This window comes from Pelophylax lessonae (genome assembly GCF_965119305.1).
Source record: "Pelophylax lessonae genome assembly, chromosome: 5".
Taxonomy (NCBI): Eukaryota; Metazoa; Chordata; class Amphibia; order Anura; family Ranidae; genus Pelophylax; species Pelophylax lessonae.
Window position 1 is genome coordinate 172,886,140 of NC_138772.1, and position 24,169 is coordinate 172,910,308.

General features: G+C 44.4%; 1 protein-coding gene across 2 annotated transcripts in view; it reads left to right on the top strand.

Annotated features, from left to right (window-relative positions):
- Positions 1-24,169, top strand: part of ATP2C1 (ATPase secretory pathway Ca2+ transporting 1) — a 235,461-nt gene that overhangs the window by 163,420 nt on the left and 47,872 nt on the right. For both annotated transcript variants that reach the window (XM_082258061.1, XM_082258060.1), the window contains exons 16-18: positions 9,665-9,769; positions 15,099-15,255; positions 17,243-17,413. In XM_082258061.1, the coding sequence (XP_082114187.1) occupies positions 9,665-9,769; positions 15,099-15,255; positions 17,243-17,413 (433 nt within the window). The remainder of the gene's footprint in view (positions 1-9,664; positions 9,770-15,098; positions 15,256-17,242; positions 17,414-24,169) is intronic.

Genomic DNA, 24,169 nt, shown 5'->3' on the forward strand with positions numbered 1-24,169 from the left:
AGTAAGAGTCTGCAGCCCCCCCCCCCCCCCCTTTAAACTGGATTAGTTGGATTGCAGGTGCAATGCATTCCAGACACTTATGAATATAAAAAATAAACTTTTTTTTTTTAATATGCATAGGTGCATTTTTTTTTCATTTTTTCAAAGGGTGAACTTGGCTTTTAAGTTCACTTCTACCAAGTCACAACATTTGTGTGAAGGGAGAAAGGAAGGGTTAGAAATTGCTTTGTATCTTTTAGTAATATTTAGGGCCTGTCAGGATCCGGTGTAACCTGCATCTTGCTTGTTCCTGTTTTTTTTCTGACAGTCTGAGTCAGGTTGTTTCTGCACGTCTGCCCATCTTCTAAGGTCATTGGTGGGCCTTAGAATGTGGCAGAACCTGCTGTAACAGGCACAGGTGTCAACTTTTCTGGTTGGATGGACGGATGTAGCTGATAGAAAAAGAAGTTGATGGAAGTCCTTTCACCTAGATTTAGTACGGGTTATATCTGTACTTGTGGTTTCTCTTCAGCTGTCTCAGCGTTACTTCAAGAGACACGACTCTTCCACAATCTGGAATCCTCAATGTAATAATGTTATGCAAAGAAAAATGGGTTTACCAAACTGACCATACTTAAATCCGTTGTAAAGCTTATATTTTGTACTCTTAAAATAAACATGTTACACTTAACAGCTCTGTGCAATAGTATTGCACAGAGCGGTCCCAAACCTCTTCTTCTGGGGTCCCCTGCTCGCACCCTCAGCTCCCTCCTCACAGGCTTTGACTTACAGCAGCAGGAGCCAATGGCTTCCGCTGCTGCCGAGTGGGGAGAATAGCTGCAGACAGGCACAGAGTTGGATCAAGAACTGGTTTTATTGTTGTGGTGTGTGTGTTTTTTTTTTTTTTTAACCCTAATGAAGAGATTGCATTAAGTTGAAATAAAATCCCTTTTGCCTTAATAACCACTTAAATTGAACTGTTACAGTGTGTGTTAGCATGGGTGACGGAGGGGCAGTAAAAACAGGCGATTGATCTGAGTTTTTACCAGCTGCCCACTTCCAAATTTGCATTGTGGCCAGCGGGGTAAGTTAAGATCACCTAAATGCTTCTTGGTGAGTTAATTTTAACTCTGTGTGTGTTGAGTTTGACATGTGCCATTGCTTATCAAACTCACTCGGTGAAGGCAGTGGAAGCGTGCCAGTTGTGGCACACTAGTTCAATGTAAAATATCCCTGGTAATCAAAAGACAGGCAAGCAGGAGGCGGTAGGCTCGCCTGTTGATCCAAGTTTATTGAAGTGGAACTTTAGTCCGAAAACTAAAGAGATTGTAAACCTATTTTTTTGTTTTTGTAAATAAACATGTCATACCTGTTGTATGCAATGTTTTGCACACTCCAGTCCCAGTCCTCCTTTTCTTAGGCGCTCCTTCCCCCTGCCATGTGCCCCCACGTGGCTCGGCTCACACTTTTTCCCCTCTGTCCAGTGAGGAGAGGGGGAACATAGAGAACTGCTGCTGTCTGCAGAGCACTGGATCAAAATCAAACTCAGGTAAGTATAAAGAGGGTACCTAGGGGGTATGTAGAAGTTTTTTTATTTTTAACCTTTTAATGCAGGCAGTGCATTAAGGTAAAAAAAAGAAAACCTGCTTTTACAACCACTTTGAATCTTGACAGATCACGTCAGGCTGGTCCCTTTTGCAGGTATATGTGACAGGACAAACTCTGCCAGGGAGACACAAAAGTCTTAAAGAGTTAAACTTAAAAGTAGAGATCGGCCAATTATTGGCAAAGCCGGTATATCGAGGGCCGATCTGCACTTTCCCCGATATATCGGAATCGGCCACCAAGGTGACCGATATTGCTGATATTTCGGGAAAGTGTTTGTACCGGAGTGATGCCTGCAGCTAGAGGCATCACCACGGTACCAGCGTCCATAGCCGATGGTTGGCTGTCTTGTAATGACAACGGATGCGGCTGATAAGCCGCTCAGCTGTCATTACAAGGAGCAGGAGGGGACGTGTCCCCCCCACCCCCTCCTCCCTTCCGCCGCTTTCCGCTGGAGCCCTGGGCAACCATCCAGCACGGCCGCCGAAGAGAAGACCCGATTAAAGCAGCATTCGGCTTCACTTCCGGGTACTCTGCGACAAATTAAAAAAAATTGCAGCATTCAAAACAGCCAAACTTGGCATTTTGAATGCTTTTAAGTGATCCCTCCACAAGAGTACCTAAAAAAACAAAAAAATTTTAATGTTCGAAAATATCGGCTGATACCGATATGCGATGACCAAAATATCAGTATCGGCGATAAAAAAACTATATTGGTCGATCACTACTTAAAAGTATATTGTCTTATCTTATCTCCCTGATTCTCTCTCCCTCAGTGGCAGCCTGTAAGCTTCTGTCAGCCTTCCTCTATTTTTGGACCAAAACCTACTTTCAAGGCTGTACATTTACATATTTTAATTGAAGAAAGTGACCTGTAGTTCTATCGCTTCTCGGCCTTTTGGCTAAGATCAAGTGTAGTATCTGTTCTTATCAGTTGGTATGGGCCTTAGCTAGTACCAGTATGACCGAAACCCGGAGCGCTCTGAGTTTTGAGGTATGGGAAGTAGGTCATCTGGGAAAGCATGTGGGGCCCGCCGCCTTCTGATTTGAATGGGTTGAACTGTCCTAACCAGTTTGAAGGGAGCAGGAAGCCGGTTCGGGGGGGCTGGCGGAACTGCTCCTGGATGTAATGGACTGAGGAACAGGATGGCGAGGGGGGGGCTTTCTCTCCTGGGTTGATCTGGCCTGTAGGGGGCCTGTCCCCAGTTGTAGGTAAGCTCTCCCCAAGCTGTCCAGGTTCTGATGTCTGCTGGTGGGGATAGGCTACATTTGGTCTGGCCGGGGGCTGAGATTGAAAAAGCCCATAGTGTAAGTGCCCCTGGGGTGGCAGCCCAGGGGTGCCTTAATTTCTCACTGGTGAGGGGCAGCTCGCTGTGAGTTCTTTTGGCACCTTGGTCACTGCACTATGCACACCTTTTTCACACCTGCCTCTTGGGACAGGCCTTTTGGCTTGCACCAGAGGAATTTTTTATTCCGGCTGGAAGGCCTGCCTTGGTTCTTCACATGGCACCAAAGCACTTTCCCCACTCCCCTTCCCCACCTTTTTGTTTGTCTGTCTTTTTATTTGGAGTCCGTCACCTGCACTTTCACCTTTTTTTTTTTCCTTATTTGCACGACGAGAGTGTGTGGGTCTTCGGGCCCAGCCTTAAGTCTTGGGAGGGGGTGGATATGGCCTTTTGGCTTAGTTCGCCCTCTCCTATGGGGTCTCCCTTCGGGGGAGCCCTACTTAGTACTCGGTGGGGGCTGTTTCGGCAGTCCCCCTGAAGAACGGGGTCTGTCTGGTTTCGGCCAGACAGACCATGAGTACCTTATGTCCCTGTCAGGAGCCTTGCGCCCCGGGGGATTGAGGTTTCGGGTCCTACCTCTTCGGAGGGAAGACCATTCGATTTCGCACACCCTGTGCTTTTTTGTGTTCTCACCTTGTGTGTGTGCACTTTTTTATGCACCGGGTGGAGTCTTTTGAGTGTGTTGCACACGCTACGGGCTTTAAAAAAAAAAAAAAAAAAAGTGACCTGTAGTTCTTTAGATCAGGGAGGGGGGTAGAGATTCCAATAAGGAAGTGACTGCTATCTTTAACAAAATAGTGGTCTCCAGCAAGGAGAAACAGGAGCAATGCTGGAGGCAATTTACAACACACACTAATTTTGATAGCATAACTTATTATGCTGGCCATACACACACAGAATTTCGGCCGTTTGCAGACTGAACGATTATTCGTCGGTCAAAAGCGAATTGGCCACTAACTTACAGAATAAACTCTTTTACATAATGGTTTTCATGATCATAATGATCGTTCGATAACATGCACAATACGAGTCAGAATATTATTTTCGTTTCAATTTTACTATATACATAAAAACTTTCCTAGAAACGATAAAAGTTTTCGCTATGGATCCATCGACATTAGCCGGGCACACGATCGAAATCGTCGGTAAACTTGTGTTCACTAACGGCCCGATTTTCGAACGATCTTTCCTAAAACAAGCATTTTCGGCCGAAATTCTGTGCGTCTATGGCCAGCATTGAGTAATGCGTGTTCTTTTGTTAAAGAGCATTAATTGTTTTTAAACTGTTATGGGTAAATGTGCTGACTTTGGACCCCTGGGTGATCCGGATTTCTTCCCCTCTTGGCGAAGGGTCAGGTTAGGTGTTGCACCTATCTGGATCCAGTTTTTTGCAATTATATACCCACCAGATTTCCTGACGAAGCCCACCATTTAGTCCAGTCCAATACATGACTGTTTTTAATAATTACATAGGTTGGAAAAAAAAAAAGACCAAAGTCCATTTAGTTCAATCAATAGAACACATAAACCGTAAATAGAAAACTTCCATGTATTCAATCCTCTACCCACAATTGATCCACAGGAAAGGAAAAAACACATAAAGCGTTGTCCAATTTCTGTTAGCTAATGTTTTAATCTGTGTGTTGGGGTTCTCTAAGGCGTCATGCAAGAGCAGTTTAAAAGCTATATGAATTCTTAAATTGAACCTAAATTGGATCAGGGTACAGCTTTTTGTGCCATTATTTTTTGATGTTCTAGTTTTTGTGTACATATTTTCAGTTTTTCGAATTAGCACATTTGTGGGAATGTATTCACATTGTAGAAACTAAAAATCCCTCAAAACACTGCGGTTAATTTAATAAAAGAGAGGGCAAAATCTGGTGCAGCTCTATATAGAAACCAATCATCTTCAGGTTTTTTGTCAAAGCTTAATCTGAACAAGCTGAATTAAAAAGTTGATTGGTTACCATGCACAGCTGCACCAGATTTTGCACTCTCCGCTTTTAACAAACCAACCCCATTGTCTTGGCTGGTACTTTCAGTCTGCATGTGTTCTCTTTCCCTGTCTCCTTCCCTCTTTCATCTACCTCCGATCATTCTCTTCTTCATTTTATGCTTATACCATCACACCCATATTCTGTAATCCTAGGTTTCAAATAAGGAGGCGCTGACACTTTTGTAGTGTTTTTGAAATCTGAATTAGAAAACACTAAATGGAATGCATCTTTATTGATGACTTACGCCTCGTGCACACGATTAGATTATTGGACGAATTTTCATCCGTTTTTTTTTTTTTTTTGCATGCTAGTATATTGAAACTGAAGAGGTTACTTTCATATGAAAATTCTCGTAAGACCGAATTCAACTTTAGAGGTGATGTCGTGTTGAATTGTTTTGTATGCGTTCCGAGCATGCGTAGTCTTGCTCTTACGATTTTTTTCGGACGAAAACTGTACTAATGAAACAAAAATCGGTTGTTAACGTACAATAAAAATTTTACAGCCTGCACATTGTCTTTGTCATCTGACAATTCGTAAGCTGTTGTCGAAGGCACTATACTAAAGAAAATCAGTAGATCATTTGTCTGATGAAATTTTACTTCTGATTTTCTTATCGTGTGTACGGGCCTTTAATGTAAGCCAAGCTGCATGTTGATGATTGCCCTGATTTTTTAAGTCCTAAAAGTGCTTTCCCATTGCCTATTTTACTGCTTTTTCGTGTTTGTTTTTTTTGTTTTATGCCTATTAAATGCAAGTGTCACATGAGAATTCAGAGCTCACAGGCAGAATTTTTACATCCAAGCTTAACATAGGCAATGTTTTATATATATATATATATATATAATTCTACTTGAGTCAGACCTAAAGTCAACTATTGTTTGGTTGCTTTTTTTTATTTTTATTTTATGTCTGCCACTACAAACTGCTGCTGTTACAAAAAATTGAGAGCACTAAATTACCTGTCAACAGCGCCGGCTCCCACTGGTTTCACTGGCCGCTGTCCTTATTTAACCTCGTCATCATGGCTCTGTGTGAGGCAGAGACACTGATTGACTGCTCAGACAATAGGGGCCAATAAGTGCTTCTGCTTCACACTTGGCTGTGGGAAAAGAAAAAAGGAAAACACACACAGCCTGCAGGTAAAAATGTCAGCACTCTTAACAAGCAAAGGTTTGGAGCAACAGATGTAAAAAGGCTTATTTGACTTAATGATTATGGCTGTGGGACTCTATGGGATGGCTATGAATACAACAGTTGTATTTGACACTATGGTCTGGCTCCATGCATAATCTGACTTTGCAGTACAAATCTACCAAGGTTCATCAACCGTGATGGAGTGTGAGAGCTTGTCTAAACAATGGACCCCCCCCCTCCGTGATGGATTACGTGTAAAGATCGTTGCTGTTCATACACCATAACCTTGTGAACAATCATATGTGGTGGCTGCCATCTTGTGGTAAAAGTAAAATAATACATTACAGTATAATTCAATAATAAAATAAATTATAACTTCATCTCATTATTATTGTAAACTGCCTTCCAAATTCAGAGTGGCATCAAACCATTATTGTAATAATAAAGTAGTCTGTAGAAATTTGAAAGTAAACAGTAGAGGTGAAGCTGCAAAGCATGAGAATTCAGGAAGTTTTGGAAAGAGATGGACAGCAGACAGGCAGCACTCATAACATGGAAGGAGATTTTTCATGTAAGCTTGTATTGTATTGTCAAACAGAACTATTCTTTGTATTGCTGTTGCACTGCTGATGTTCCAAAATGAAAGTGTATGCTGTGACCATAGAAATCCTTTAAATACATGTAAACTACACACCATACATGCTGAGATCTGAGCCATTATAATGTGTATTTACGTTCGTGTTTCCTTCCTGAAGTACTAGTGCCACTCATGATAATGGTAAACGCATCATACATTTTTGTGTTCGGTTTCAGTGCCCTTTGACTGCACCAAAAACACAGAATGTAGATGTTGTCTTACATTTCTGTAACTTGCATTTTGAGAAAATACAGGAATTAATACGTTTAGCTGTTCTCTTGTATTAATAATAAAAAAAAAAAGAGAAAAGGAAAAGAAGATAGCTCTAAATAGTGTGACATAGCCCTTTTCTGCTTGTGCACAATATCAGTACTTGATGTGTAGGAGCTCTGACGCCAAAATGGGTTCTGGGATCATTATTACAAAAGGTTGAATAACTAAAAAAAAATGTGCAGCACTCGCCTTCTATTGTACATAATGCCTTAATTCACTGAATGTCAACAGTTCACTGGATTAAAGTGATTGTAAAGTCTGATTCCCCCCCCCCCCCCCCCATAAAAATAAACATGTTATACTTACCTCCCCTGTACAGTTGGATTTGCACAGGGCAGCCCAGATCCTCCTCTTCTGTGCTCGTGGCCCCTCCCTCCTGTTCAATGCCCCCACAGCAAGCAGCTTGCTGTGGGGGCACCTGAGTTTGAGTCAGTTTCCTGTGTCCATTCAGACACGGAGCCCCGACCCTGCCCCCTCTCTCTCCTGATTGGCTAGCGGACTTTGATTAACAGCAGTTGCAGCCAAAGGCCAGTCAGAGGGAGAATCTCGGACAGCTGAGACACTTGTGGACATCGCTGGAAAGAGACGAACCTCAGGTAAGTGTTAGGGGGGCTGCTGCACACAGAAGGCTTTTTATCTTAATGCATAAAATGTATTAAGATGATAAAACTTCTGACTTTACAACCCCTTTAAGGCATGAAGTACACTAGGAGGTTAGCCCTGCGTTAATCTTTTATTTTTTTTTTTTTATGCAATTTTGTGTGAGACGTGTAAAACCCACTGTGCAAACAAGCTCCCAACAGGGTTTTTTTTTTTTTTTTAATTTTTGCTGTGTGGAGATAGAAGGCTAAGTTCACTAACCCCCTCTAAATTACAGCTCCCCTATGTACCGTTGTACCTCTGTTGCAGAAAAAAAATAAAATGAGCTTTCTATTTTTACGATAAGACCTTACCTTAAAGTTCATGACTTCCTGGTTTGTAGATTTAGGACATAGAAACCAATAAGATACAGGAAGGAGTTCACCCACTGACCTCATTAGTGCACACACCCTGCACCCATCTCTTATGTTTGCACAGCATCCACGGCATCTCTTCAGGCGTGCAATTGCCTGGCTTGTCAATGTAGGCTACCGTGGCTGCTTTGTTTGCACAGCATCCCTCCAGATGGGCCACATGCTGCCCATGAGCTGGACACCCCTGATTTAGTGCAAGGGCATGCCTGATTGGATACAGAGCAAATGGGTAGATAGGTTGGTCCTCCTATTCCATAGTTTTGGTAAATCTAATAGAAGTTATACGGACCTGACTGCTAAGCCTTCCAATCAGCTGGCATGGGAGACTGACTTGGGGGAAACTATTGACAAGGAGGATTGGGACAGGTGGTTGACCATGGTGCACAGGGGTATACTCAACACCACTTTAGTGGAAGCGAACTATAAGGTGCTATCCTGGTGGTACTTGGTGCCAACGAGACTAGTTAAATTGTTTCCGGGCACCTCCCCCTGTGTTTCCGACAATGTAGGCAGCACGGGGATATGTACCATGTGTGGTGGAGTTGTCCGAAGGTTCAGCGATATTGGATTCGGGTAATTAATCTGATACACTCGGCGACGGGCCAGAGGATTGATAGAGACGCCAAGACGGTGCTGTTTTTCGGACTTGCCATTTGAGATTCCCAATCATCCGTTCCCTTATATTTTTTATTCTCCTGACTGCAAAAATTACTATAGCACGTGCTTGGAAAACGCCCGGACTCAATATATTGCAGGTGAAACATAAAATGTCGTGGATTATGCTTAATGAGAAGTTGGCTAGTATTCGTTTGGATAGGCAGCATAGATTTGACCGCGTGTGGAGCCCCTGGATAGAGTATTTGCAGGCTCCGTAGTTGCGGCCAAATGCATTGGGGTCCGGCACCGGAGGACATGTGATTTACTTTACTTTACATTGCTTTTGTCCTGGCCTCCTTTTTTATTTGTTACTCTTATTTTTCTTTTTCTTCTGTTCCTCCCTTTTATTTTCTTATTCCTTCTCTTTCTCTGCCCATAGTGGTGTGGGCTATTCTCCTTTTCTTTTCTCTGGTCTTTCTTCTCTTTGTTTGTTTGCTCCCCTGGGGGTCTGGCTGCAGGAGACACTGTTTGCTCTGATTTCGGAGCTCTAATTTGGGTTCCCAAATATGGGTCTGGGTTGATATATTTTTGGCCATTGGAGGGAGCCCATTGGTTTCTTCTTTTGGGGGAGGGGGGTTGGGGGAGGCTGCGCCCTTTCGTGGACACAGTTTGTGCCCATTCGGGGTGTCTGGGGTGGGGTGGGGCCTCTGCTTGCTGGTCTGTTGTTTGGCTTGGTGGGTCCTTTGGACTCTAGCTGTACCTCCTTTTGAAGAACCTCAGTATTAGGACTTGGTGTATCCTGATGTCAAACTTTTTACTATTGACTTCTTTGTTGCCAATAATGTTATGATTCATGTACTGACAAGCACTGTTGTGGTGCATGGTACTTTTCTGTATGCTACCCCCTTTTCTATGTTTTACTATTTTGCTGTTTTGTTTAAACGCCATAAAAAACTATTGAATACTAATAGAAGTTATACAGAGATTGTACAATCCTATTGTGCATGGCCACCCTTGTACACCTAAAATGAACTAGTCGCTCCTTCACATGGCATACTCAAGATGTTCCTGTCTTTCTTACATATTCCTAGATTTTGATTATTTGTTGCCATTGTAACATTTTTGTCTTGTTGCACACAGATGGGGCTTGAAGGACTCCGTCATGATTATATCCGGAAAGCAGAGTACCCGTTCAGCTCTGAGCAGAAATGGATGGCTGTAAAATGCGTGCACAGAGCTCAGCAGGTATGCAATTTGAGGAACACCTATAATTTTCTTTCCTCTGTATGTTTAAAGTTGTTCTGTTCTTAATAGAAATATATATATATATATATATAAAACCACTGTATTCTATTAGGAAAGTAAAAAAACTCCAACCGCATGACTGACTGGTGTCTTTGGCTCAGCCCCTGTATCTTTAGTACTCATGTCATAGGTTTCTAATGTATAGGTAGAATGCTCTTGAACTCAGGTGATCCTGCACATTTTCATGCTTTTAAACATAAAATTCTAGATTGTAAGCTCCAACGAGCAGAAACCTCTAATTCCTCCTGTATTGAATTGTATTGTAACTGTATTGTCTTCCCTTTATATTGTAAAACGTTGTACAAACTGTTGGCGCTATATAAATCCTGTATATTAATAATAATAAATTGCACTCCTATCATTGTTATGCTATAACAAACTGTATATCGGTAATTTAAACTTGATTTCTCTGTCGCTCATTGACAGACGTAGTCCTCGTGATTCATAACAACTCGGGTTATGCTGCCCTCTACAGGAGTAGGACTAGACAGGAAAGAAAACATTCTGGCCACACCTTAGGGGCAGTCCCAGAGGGTATATCCTCTCTCTCTCTGCTACAGCAAATCAGTTTTTTTCTGTCTAGTTAGGAGTAAGGACCTAGATGCCTTGCTAGGATCTTCGGTCCTGGCAGGATTTTTTTCTTAGAAAGATTTTTTAGACAGCTTTTTTCTCCAGTGTTCCTGTGAGATCTTCAAGCAAGAAAGCTGGAACTGGGCGACGGGCTGGATGTTGAGATCCAGTGGTCACCCCAGTTCAGCCTACGAGCGTGTGCAGGCCATAGCTCCGCGCTGGGTCGGCCGCGACATAGTCCCACTGGACGGGGACTGACCCTGCGAGTTGAACATCTCGCTTAAACGCCAATGACCATGAGTCACGGCGTCCGTATTGGTCGACAGCCCTCCCACCCCGGTGGAGAGGGGTACTGTCAGGAGTTGGCGCCCGCCTGGTTCCGGTAGGGTGAGTAGTATGTTCCCCCTTTCCCCCTGACGGGTCTTGTGGTGAACGCGGGCCCCTCTCTGTAATGGTAAGGATGGGTCTCCCCTCTATCCTATAACAGGTCACAGATCCCCCCTATTGGAGTGTGATTTTTGTGAACAAGAAACCAGGAGGCTTGGTTTGGGAGCTGACAATCTAATTGCAAAAATGTTTAAATGATTGTAGTCAGTGGCAGTATTAGAACATTACTGTGATAGTATAAGGTATCCTACCTGTCAGAAGCCACAGGGCGATGTCTATACATGTATACTGCATTCCAGATCATATTCCTCCAGCTAAGCAGATGCCTCCCGACGGCCACAGACCGCATACGGCCCGCCAGGGTCCGGTACCGCCGGCCACGCTGATCACCATGAGGGTGAAGGTTTGTGAGGCCGAGATACTCCCGCAAACATGCCGTTATTCTGTACAGGCCGCCGCCATTGTCTGGTAGATCGTACGAGGCCGCCATTTTGGCGTAGCCTCGTGTCTCCAGCATGGGGGCGGCCATGTTTGAGGTGACCCAAACACCTCGTGGAGCTAGGGGAGGCGCCGGAAGGCGTACAGAGGGGCGGAGCCGCCTCCTTTTTTCCCGGGAAGCCAGCCAAAAGACTTCCTGTCTGTTCTAGACAGCGCTGAGACAAGTTGCATTTGAAACTCTGAGCATCAAGTGGTGAGCCTTGGGGTCTATCTCTCTCTCTCGCTCTGTAGGGGTCCCTAAGCAGGTAACACTGAGGGGCTTTGTGGCGCTGGGGGTCTGAAAAAAAAAAAAAAAGTTTTATTTTTTGGCAAATTGATTTTTTCCGGGTAGTATCTGGAATTATCATGGACCCTGCCACACAGGTACCCCCACCTGTTTCCCTCGAGGGGGCCGCGGGACCCGCCAGTGCACAGAGTATGGATGCATTTACAGCAGTTTTGGAGTCTTTGGTGGCTCGGGTGGAGACGGCCTGTCAGGAACGGGGTCAAGAAAGCGACCCCCGCCTACCCCTATATCATCTGATACTTCAGATTCAGATTCAGAGATGGTCATTGCAGCTGCAGGTCCCTCTGCAGGGGCTGTTGTCTCAGGTAAAGTTCCCTCAGACAGTGAGGAGGACGTTCATGCTTCCGCCATAATTCAGGAAGAAGCATTGGTGGACGCACTAGTTGTGGCGGTTCGGGAAACCTTAAGACTTGAGGTTTTACCGGCAGAGGCAACTGAAATAGAGATTCCCTTTGGTACTAGCAAACCCACCAAGACTGTGAAGGTTTTTCCTTTACCCAAGTGTTTTGGTAATAAGATTAAAGAGGAATGGGAGCATTCTAAGCGTACCTTTACTATTTCCAAGCGCATTGCTAGACGCTATCCGTTTGAGGAATCCCTCATTAAGAAATGGACGGTACCACCAGTGGTGGATCCACCTATTTCCAGACTGAATAAAGCCACGGTTATTCCAGTGGAGGACGCTTCGTCCTTTAAGGATTCGGTGGATCGGAAGGTAGAAGCGGAGTCCCGCACTATCTTTTCCCTGATAGGGTCAGCCTTTAGACCAGTAATTGTCATTGGTCTAGTTTCTCAGACATTAACGGAATGGGCGAGATTGGTGCGCCAGGACCTGAAGGGGAAAGATACCCCCCAGGCAACATCTGATTTGATGGAACAGATTATACAAGGACTACAGTTTGTCTGTGACGCAGCCTTGGATGCTACCCCCCTATTAGGGCATGCATCTATGTCAGCGGTAATCCTCATACGTGTGCTGTGGTTAAAATGCTGGTCAGCGGACCTAGGTTCCAAAAAGACCTTGGCGAATCTCCCCTTTCAGGGGAATCGCCTATTTGGGGCCACCCTAGATGAGATCATTAAGGATGCCACTGGGGGCAAAAGCACTTTTTTGCCACAGGCTGCTAAAGCTAAAAGACCTCGTAACAAGCGGGGACCTTTCTTTACCGCCCATAAAGGGTTCGTTCGCTCTGCTGGAGCAAGCTGGAAGGGCAAAACTCCTCTAGGAGGGTTCGAGAAGGGCTGGTCGGACAAACAAAAGACCGACTCAGCCAAACCTGAAGCAAAGGATTACACAGCCTGAAGGTGCGCCCCCACCCGGCTTGAGGGTGGGGGGACGTCTTCACCGGTATTCAGAGCATTAGATCGAGCATCGACCACTGCTACCGGTGCGATTCTTCCCTTCCAACATTTAAGTACTACAGGGAGCGGTAGTTACCGTTCCCTGAACAGATCATTTTCTTTACCTTTTCCAAAGATTAGCCTCAGTTCCCCACAAGAATCGGATCCGGTTGAACAGACAGACCAAGGAGCCTCTAGCCGGGTGACTTCGGTCCCTAATGTTCAACCAGGAGAAATCACCACTCCTGATAGGAATCAGGTGTCTGATAAATGTGTGGGAACAGAGAACGATCAGACTTTGTCGGATTACCGGGGCCAGATAGCTCTAGGGCAGCCTGGTTCGGATCCAGTCAGCTCCAGTTGTCCTGGAAATTCTAGGCTGGCCTCGTCAAGCCGGTCTGGCCGACTTGGACATGCTGGTCGCGAACGCTCCTTGGGAACTTCTTCTCAGGGAGTGTCTGCGGTCTCAAGGACCGATCTTCCATTGTGATTTACAGTCGCTGGGTTTAATGGCCTGGCCATTGAGACCCAGGTACTGAAGGACAGAGGGTTGTCAGCTTCAGTTATTCCTACGCTAATTAAAGCAAGGAAAGCGACTTCCAGCAAGGTCTATTATCGCACATGGAAGACGTAGATCGCGTGGTGCGAATCTTTAGGATTTCCTCCACGTACCGATTCGGTGACCCGAATATTGGCCTTTCTGCAAAAGGGGGTTGAGCAGAAACTAGCCTTGAGCACCATCAAGGGTCAGGTTTCAGCATTAGCAATCTTCTTTCAGAAGCCTTTGGCTACTAAGTCCTTGGTGCGGAATTTCATCCAGGGGGTGCGGCACCTGGCTCCACCAGTCCGCGCGCCCTTACCGCCCTGGGATCTTAATTTGGTTTTGTCGGTTCTGCAGAAACCTTCCTTTGAAAACATCAGGGAGATTCCCTTGCTTACTTTATCCCAGAAGGTGGCCTTCTTGGTGGCTATCACTTCTGCACGCAGGGTGTCAGAACTGGCTGCATTGTCATGCCAGTCCCCATATTTAGTGATTCATAGGGATAAGGTAGTTCTTCATCCTAAGCCATCCTTTCTTCCAAAGGTGGTTTCAGACTTTCATCTGAATGAAGATATTGTATTACCTTCCTTGTGTCCTCAGCCCAATCATCATCGGGAACATGCGTTGCATTCCTTGGATGTGGTTCAGGCAATCAGGGTATACCTGAAGGCTACGGAATCGTTCCGTAAAACGGATTCACTTTTTGTGATCACGGATGGCCCCAGAAAGGGGTTGCCTGCATCTGCCGCGACTATCTCCAAATGGATTAGACAGACGGTGGTACAGGCTTATTCTATTAAGGGTCGGAATCCTCCGTTCCCTGTTAAGGCGCACTCCACTCGAGCGCTCAGTACTTCCTGGGCCTTCCACCATCAGGCGTCAGTGGTCCAGGTATGTAAGGCGGCCACCTGGTCGTCGGTACATACCTTTACAAAATGTAATAAGATTGATGTGATGGCATCGGCGGATGCCTCATTTGGCCGCAAGGTTTTGCAGGCCGCAATTTGAGGAGACCGGTGGTCTACCTCAAGGGTTTTTTTCTGTTGGAATTTTCTGTTGAGTCTCATCTTTGATTGATGAGCATTGAAAACTTCTAGTTGGCACCGGTTGGGCCTTCTAGATTGGATTTGATTTCCATTTTCCCACCCCTCATTTGTGGTACTGCTTTGGGACGTCCCGAGTTGTTATGAATCAACGAGGACTACGTCTGTCAATGAGCGACAGAAAAATGGATTTTTGTAAAATCTTACCGTAAAATCCTTTTCTCTTAAGCTCATTGACAGACGTAGTACCCGCCCCTCTATTTTGAGTTGGGTTGGGTTAAATTCTCTAAACACTGCTTTGTGACATAACTGATTTGCTGTAGCAGAGAGAGGATATACCCTCTGGGACTGCCCCTAGGGTGTGGCCAGAATGTTTTCTTTCCTGTCTAGTCCTACTCCTATAGAGGGCAGCATAACCCGAGTTGTTGTGAATCAGCGAGGACTACGTCTGTCAATGAGCTTAAGAGAAAAGGATTTTACAAAAATCCATTTATACTATGTATGCTAATAAACTCTCCTATTATACATTAACTGATTAAGGATGTTTTAACTACTTGTGTTTAAAAAAGAGACCTTCAATATGTTTTTTTTTTTTTTTTGCAGGATAAACCAGAAATTTGCTTTATGAAGGGTGCTTATGAGCAAGTAATTCGTTATTGCACAAGCTATAGCAGCAAAGGCCAGTCTTTACCTCTAAACCAGCAGCAGAGAGACCTTTACCAGCAAGAGACGGCATACATGGGCACTGCAGGGCTACGAGGTATGTTTTCGGACTGTGTTGGTTTGCTTCAGGTTGAGAAAAGCAGAAGTGATGGTACAAGTCCCCTCGTGACCTCTCAGTAGCGGTCACTTGCACTCCCTTCTAATAAGCTGTACAAGACACGGAAGTCACAGGCTAGCCTATCTGCATTTATGGAAAGAAGGAATTGTGACTCCTGCAATCTGCACATATAAAAATAAAGTGTGTGTGTGTGTGTAGATCGTCTCCACCAATAATTGGGGCAGTTTGTGAGCCACACCAACTGACACTTAGCACTCGCTCACATTGGAGTGAGTTGTCATACAATTTGACAGGTCAAATCGCACAACAAGTCACATTCTATTGCCATCAATGGTACTGTTCCAATCAGTGCGATGCCGACTTTGCGGCGTTACACCGATTTGTAAGAGTAGCTCCTGCACCACTTTTGCTGATTTTGCGTGCGACTTCAATAGACATCTGTGGATGAAGCTGCACAAATGTCTTTCAAATCTCACTGAAATGCGGCTTTGAAATCTTTCAATTTCAGATGAAGCCGTATTCATTGTGAACTAGGGCTAAATGAATGGAAGATTAAATAATTCAAAGGCAGCCTTACTTGTTTGTCTCTAAAAAAAGATCCCTCCCATTGTCCCTCTAGTGATTTGCACACTCACCACCCCCCCCAGATCATTCATGTTTGTCAGATTAGGATTTTACTGTAGAAGGCCAAATCTGCTTAACCCTTTCCCAGGTTCAGTCTGGTGATTAACTTTCTCCAGCACAAGGCCCTGTGTTAAAGATATGTTAATAAACATTTGTGTGGTTTGTAGTGTTCGACTACTGGCTATCGATGCTCTCAGGTCCCCAATGATGATCGGGAGGTTGTTCCCATTCAAATGGTCACTATGTCCCCTATGACCTAGTGATAACATGCAAGTTGGGGGGTTCATTGTCAAAGTAAGCCTTTACTCTGCAGATAAACACTGGCTGCAGTGGAACATGAAGTGCAATCTAGTTAAAATGAGTGTTGGGTATAATTATAATATAAAAATTAGTAATACTTTTTTTTTGCACATCTGTCCACCTATAGTAAAATGGAAAATATGGTACAATAAAATAAAAAGTTAGACTTTTTTTTTTTTTCTTTTTTTACCATTCCCTTGTTTTCGTGATTAAAAATGTATGGAAAGTAACAAAATTATTAAAAATAAAAAGCAGGCAGCATGATACCTGGTGATTGAACTATACTGTACCTGTTCACTGGCTGAATGTCAGGAACTTATAAACACATCCCGTATGATGAAGTTTTTCCTGTGTTGCGCTATGTTATTCTTCACAGGGTAGCTTTTTTATTATATATTCTGGATTAATAATTACATTACAAGTATCAGATAAGTATTTTAAACATTTTGGTAGTTTTCATTTAAAGAGGAAGTAAACCACCCTCTACAACTTGTACCTATAGGTAAGCCTATGATAAGGCTTACCTATAGGTACTGTAAATATCTTCTAAACATGTACCGTTTAGGAGATATTTACCTTACATGCAGCCAATGACATCACTGGCGCATGCGCTCTGAAGGAACGGCCGCTGGTGCCGTTCCTTCACAGCCCCGTGCCGTGACCGTCGGCTCCCGCGTGCGGGAGTGACGTCACCGCGGCTCCGGCCAATCAGATGGCCGAATGCCGCGATCCCGGAAGACGGGCGACTGAACATGTCGCCCGTCGTAGAGGTGAGCGGGCGGCACGGCGGGGGCTCGTTCTAAGGTAAGTATTTCATAATGAGCTAGTATGCGATGCATACTAGCTCATTATGGGTTTCTCTTTCAGGTTGAAAAAAAAAAATTTGGGTTTACAACCTCTTTAAAACCATTCTTGCTAAACATTCTTTCTTGATAGAGTTCATAAAGTATTTGCTGGCAAATGTTCTGGGTAAATGAAAAGAAAATGTATGTAATTTCAATTGGAATTAAAGTTTTTAGTCTTCTTATGTGTTTCTTTTTAGTAATTGCTCTGGCTTCTGGTCCAGAATTGGGTCAGTTAACATTTTTGGGTCTGGTGGGTATAATTGACCCTCCGCGAACAGGTGTGAAGGAAGCAATCACTACACTCATATGCTCTGGAGTTGCCATTAAGATGATCACTGGAGATTCTCAGGAAACAGCTGTGGCCATAGGTAAGCAAATATACCTTTTTATATCTTAATTTTCCCCCCTCCAACAGGAATTGATGGCTGTACTGTAATTGCACAGAAGTAATTAAACACTTGGGCCTTTCATGCATTACAGTTTAATTGCAGTCATAGGTGTCCTCTTAGCTGTAATAATGTTGTAGAGATGGCTGGCAATTTCATTGTGAATCTTCTCCTTCCAAGCATGCACAATGCATACTAAGTTGTGAAGATCACATTAAGTGGAATCACTTACTGGAAGCTCTTCTTCTTATACTGAGTGCTTTTACATGACTGCACTTGCCAAGGTCAATTAGTCTCTTTGAATGCGTACAGCAAAATGAACCAGGTGCCTGATATCTCCGATAGCTTATTTTACAAAGCAATTTATGATCCTCACTGATGTTCTCATTTTTATAAGCCAAGTATTCCTCTTTAAACCTTCAGTACAATCTGTGAATAAAATGAGGCTCAAAAAGCCAAGCTAAAACGTGCCTAGTGTCTTGTCCTACTGTGTTTGAATGAAAATGGTTTGTGTACAATTGCCTTCTTATATAGATTTAGGTGCAGGGCAGGCAGGGGAAATCACCCAGACTCTAATATATAGAAAAACAGAAAAAGTCCATTCTGCAGCACCTTGTATATTGTATTTATTAAGAGAGTAAAAGACTCCTCAAGGAGACCTCAAAATGACAGAAATCACATTTTCAGATCGATTAAGATCCTTCATCAGGTATAGCAAGCATGAAAATCCGGTTCTAATCACATTCATTATGTATAATTTTTTCTCATCATATAGCAACGTTTTATTTGTTTGGGTACAGCATTGAATGATCACACAATTACCAGTTAAAGTCACGCAGTGCCAAATTGCAAACAATTGCCTGACCATTAAGCGATTGGTAATTAAGATCTGAGATTATGTTCGTAAGTGAGGGGGTAATGTCGGATTTCCATAGTCTAGCAATATTAATTTTTGTTGCATGAAGCAGATGTATAACGACTGTTCTAGCGTTGGGATGATGGTGATCAATCCCTATATGAAGTAGAGCTAACTTGGGGTCTGGAGGGGTTATCTTCCCCGAAAGTTTGGAGACTAAGATGTTGTTTCAAAGGGATCTGATTGATTTACATGCCCATAGCATGTGGAATAGGGGCCCAATTTTACCGCAGGATCTCCAACAAAGCTGTGAATGGGTGGGGTTTATCTTAGATAATTTAAGAAGGGTTAGATCCCAATGATGGAGGATTTTTAGGTATGATTCCCAATGGTTAGCGCAGTGGGACCCTTTTTGGGAAGTTTTAAAGGCAGCGTACCAACTTAACGAAGAGATCGCGGCTGCTCTAGTATTTTGACTCATTCATGTAGGGACGAGGTTTTGACCGGAAGAGTGATGTGGATGAGGTGCGCGTAAAGGAGGGATATACCTTTGCCTGGATACGAATTTATCGTAAAAAAAAAAGGGTATGGTACTAGCGGGAAGTCGGTCTCGGGGAATTTTGTAATGTTGTAGGCAATGTTTGATTCTTAAGTACATGAAGTTATAAGAGGGGGGAGTTCATATTTGGCTTGAAGGTACTGGAATGAGGCTGGAGCATCTTCAGTAAATAGGTCTCTAATTAATAAATTGTGTCCCTTTTGCGTTTCCAGGAGTTAAGATTCAGAAAATTGGTTAGGGTCTATAAAATGTCAATGGGGAGTGGTATTTTTCTATGTTTTTGGGTTTGATAGGACCTAGAGTTGTCCAAGCTGCTAGAGATGCTTTAATGCAGGGGTGATTAATGTCAAAAGGAGGTGCGTTGAAGGTTTTTCTTTTTTACATACAAATTTTAACCCTTTTCCACAGATGTATGCATACAATATGTATCGGCAAAGAGTGGGCGTTATGCTATGCCGCCACAGATACTGTATGGTACCCTTTTTTTTTTGTGTTGGGAGTGCACTTGATTGTGTGGAGACTGAGCAGTCACAGAAATGATCAGGAATCGTTAGAATGGGTTCCCAATTACTTGGTCACTAGGCAGTCAAAGTAATTGTTTAAGAAGCTTCCGCTGTATCCCTTCCTCCTCAGAAGGTCTGTGAGAGAAAAAGATGTGTACCTTTTTGTAGAGGCTTTCTAGAAGAGTGGAAAAAAAAAATCGGCTTAAAAAAAAAAAAAAAAATAGATCAAAGATAAATTTATTAAATAAATTATTAAATCATGGCTTAATCTAATGCCCCGTACACACGTACCGATCGTCGGCCGACCGATCGGCCGTCTTTTGTCCAGGGATGTCCTGTCCGCTGAAAAGTGCCAAAAGACTGCACACAAATTTTGTCGGCCAACAACAGCCGACTGCAGAAGTGATGTCATGTGATGGTTAACTTTCCCTGTGTTTTTTCTTCTCTGAGTATGCCCAGTCTTGCAAATCTGCTGATTGTCGGCCGAATTCTGTACTGACTGGCGAACAATCGGCCGTTCTGGTGTCGGCATACAAAAATTTTAATGCCTGCACAACAGATTCTGTTCGGCCGAAAATTCGCTGTCGGCTGTCGGAAGCATCATACTAACAAACCTACAATCGGTCGTCGGCCGAATATTTACGGCCGACAATCGGTTCGTGTGCACGGGCCTTTAGTTAGTAGTGTTATGGTCAGTGTTTGGGTAGGATACAAAAAAGATTTTATACCTTTTTATAATTAGGCTTTGTTCACACCTGAGCGTACTAGAATCGCGTGATTCTGCCCGAAATTTCAGAATCTCTGCAAAATATGGGACGTGTTTACGATGCCATTATTAATGGCACCCCAAAAGCAGTACGATTTTGCAATGGTTGTCAAGAGACAAAATGCGCTAACAAAGCTGCAAAAATCGCACCGCCAAACACTGAGTTTCTATGGCGTGGAGAGAGGCCCATTCAAATAAATAGAGTCCACTCCAAAGACGGCTAGCTGCCAAAAACATACAAAAAAGCAAAAAAAAAATGTGGTGCAGCTGCTGTTGCTGCACTACGCTTTGGTGTGAATGGAGCCTTAGCGTTATTGCCAATGTTCCTGTCAGTGCCGCCCTTGTACTTTTAAAAAAAAAGGTGCAATATTGGTTCTGCTCCCTACTATGGATACAAACCAAAAATATTCTCGTGCAATTGAGGAGTAGGAGAATTTATTTTGGGTTGTGTTTTGGTAGAAGGTTATGGTAATGTCAAGAAAAATACAGTTTGTTTTTAAAAAAAAAATTAATTTTATACTATCTTGGGCCAGTTTTCCTTTGATAAAAAAACAGGCGATGCCCATTAACACACATCCCCAGTTAAAGGCCCATCCTTAAAACTGTTTAGGCATTAATGTTTGTTGTTCCTTCGTCCCTTAAGCTGGCCATAGATCGAATAAAAGAAAAAAAAAATCGATTCCCCGATCCACGCATTTGAAGTGGACAAAGGAATCCTCTCTGCTTCTCTGATTTATTTATTTATTTATTTTTCCCCAAAAATCCTGTTCAAGAGAAGCAGATCGTTAGTTTTATGACTTTGGAACGGCTATGGCGGATCAATAGATGGATCAAAATTCAGCTGGCCACTGCTGAACTGGCTGAATTTTGATCATCTATGGCCAGCTTAACCTCCTGCCGATCATGCTATAGCTGCATGGCCACAGTCACACATTTCCAGGAGGGCATCTATTTACGTTCCCCAGAACCCTGCCTCCCCGCATGACCCCCAGGAGCACTCTGCTATCACAGATTGAGGTAAAGGGCCAATCACAGCGTCCCTTTACCATGTGATCAGCTGTGTCTAATTACAGCTGTTCACAGTGTAAGCAGGATTTGCCATTTGTCGGCACTCCTCTCCTTACGCTGACAGCACGTGAGGGGAGGAGAGCCAGTAAGTGGCAACCCACTTAGGGGACATCTACACTACCAGTGCAGTCCCCATCAATGCCCATCAGTGCAGCCTCATCAGTGAAGGAAAATAATTAGTTTTGGTCAAAACTAATAAAAACTTTTTTCTCTAGCGCTCATTGACAGACGTAGTCCTCGGTGATACACCACCTTCGGGTTATGTTGCCTCCACAGGAGCAGGACTAGACAGGAAATTAAAAAGCTCTGGCCACACCCTAGGGGCAGTCCCAGAGGGTATATCCTCTCTCTCTCTGCCTCAGCAAATCAGTTATTTTCTGTCTAGTTAGGAGTAAGGATCTAGATACCTTGCTGGGATCTTAGGTCCTGGCAAGATTTTTTTCTTAAAGGATTTTTTAGACAGCTTTTTTTCTCCAGTGTTCCTGTGAGATCTTCAATCAAGAAAGCTGAACTGGGCGACGGGCTGGATGTTGAGATCCGGTGGTCACCCCAGTTCAGCCTACGAGCGCGTGCAGGCCATAGCTCCGCGCTGGGTCGGCCGCGACAAAGTCCCATTAAAGGACTGACCCCGCGAGTTAAATGTCTCGCTGAAACGCCAAAGACCATGAGTCACGGCGTCCATATCGATCGACAGCCCTCCCGCCTCGGTGGAGAGGGGTACTGTCAGGAGTTGGTGCCCGCCTGGTTCCGGTATGGTGAGTAGTATGTTCCCCCTTTTCCCCTGACGGGTCTTGTGGTGAATGCGGGCCCCTCTCTGTATGGTAAGATAGAGTCCCGCTCTATCCTATAAATGACACAGATCCTCCTACTTTGAGTGTGATTCTATGTGCAAAAAGCCAGGAGGCTTGGTTTGGAGGCTAACAATCTAATTGTATACATGTTAAAGAGATTATAATCTGTGGCATTCTGGGAATCTTACGGTGATGATAATAAGCTACCTACCAGTCAGAAGCCACGGACATGTAGACTGCCTTCCTAATCAGATCTCCAGCTATTAGCAGGCCTCCCGAATGGCCATGCGGTCCGCCAGGGCCGGTACCGCCAACCACGCCAAATCCCCATGCAGAGAGAGTGTTGTGTGCCCTGCAGCACACCGCTATTCAGTACAGGCCGCCGCCATTTTTTTTGCTGGATCGCACGAGCCGCCATTTTGGCGTAGCCTCGTGTCTCCAGCATGGGGGCGGCCATGTTTGAGGTGATCCAAACACCTCGTGGAGCTAGGGGAGGCGCCGGAAGGCGTGCAGAGGGGCGGAGCCGCCTCCTTTCTTCCTGGGCAGCCAGCCAAAAGACTTCCTGTTTGTCAAGACAGCGCTGTAACCTGTTGCAGTTAAACTCTGAGCATCAAGTGGTGAGCCTGGGGGTCTCTCTCTCTCTCTCTCTCTCTCTCTCTCTCTCTCTCTCTCTCTCTCTCGATCGATAGGAATCCCTAAGCAGGTAACACTAAGGGGCTTTTGTGGCGCTGGGGGTCTGAAAAAAAAAAAAAAGGTTTTTTATTTTTGAATTATATTATCCAGGAAGTGACTGGAATTATCATGGACCCTGCCACACATATTCCCCCACCTGTTTCCCTCGAGGGGGCCACGGGACCCGCCGGTGCACAGAGTGTAGAGTCATTTACAGCAATTTTGGAGTCTATGGTGGCTCGGGTGGAGGCTGGCCTGTCAGGGACGGGGGTCAAGGAAACGACCCCCGCCTACCCCTATACTATCTGACACCTCTGACTCAGATTCAGAGATGGTCACTGCAGTTGCAGGTTCCTCTGCAAGGGCTGTTATCCCAGGTAAAGCCCCCTCAGACAGTGAGGAGGACGCTTCTTCTCCTGCTATTATTCAGGAAGAAGCATTGGTGGACGCACTAGTTGTGGCAGTGCAGGAAACCTTAAAACTTGAGGCTTTACCGGCAGAGGCAACTGAAACGGAGATTCCTTTTGGTACTAATAAGCCCATCAAAACGGTGAAAGTTTTTCCTGTACCTAAATGTTTCGGTAATCAGATTAAAGGAGAATGGGAGCATTCTAAACGTACCTTTACTATTTCCAAGCGTATTGCTAGACGCTATCCGTTTGAGGAATCCATCATTAAGAAATGGACGGTACCACCAGTGGTGGATCCACCTATTTCCAGGCTGAATAAAGCCACGGTTATCCCAGTGGAGGACACTTCGTCCTTTAAGGATCCGGTGGATCGAAAGATGGAAGCAGAGTCCCGCACCATCTTCTCTCTGATAGGGTCAGCATTTAACCAGTAATTGTTATTGGTCTAGTTTCCCAGACACTTACGGAATGGGCGAAAATGGTACGCCAAGACCTTAGGGGAAAAGATATTCCCCAGGAGACATCTGATTTGATGGAACAGATTATACAAGGGCTACAGTTTATCTGTGACGCAGCCTTGGACACTACTCCCTTATTAGGGCATGCATCTATGTCAGCGGTGATCCTCAGATGTGTGCTGTGGTTAAAATGCTGGTCAGCTGACCTAGGTTCCAAAAAGACCTTGACTAATCTCCCTTTTCAGGGGAATCGTCTATTTGGGGCCAACCTAGATGAAATCATCAAGGATGCCACTGGGGGCAAGAGCACTTTTTTGCCACAGGCTGCTAAAGCTAAGGGACCTCGCAACAAGCGAGGACCTTTCTTTACCGCCCATAAAGGGCGCCCGGCTGGTACTAGCGGGAAAGGCAAGACTCCTCCAGGAGGGTTCAAGAAGGGCTGGTCGGACAAGCAGAGGACCAACCCAGCCAAACCCGAAGCAAAGGAGTACACAGCCTGAAGGTGCGCCCCCACCCGGTTTCAGGGTGGGGGGACGTTTTCACCGGTATTCAGGACATTAGATCGAGCATCAACCACTACTACCGGTGCGATTCTTCCCTTCCAACATTTAAGTACTACAGGAAACGGTAGTTACCGTTCCCTGAATAGATCTTT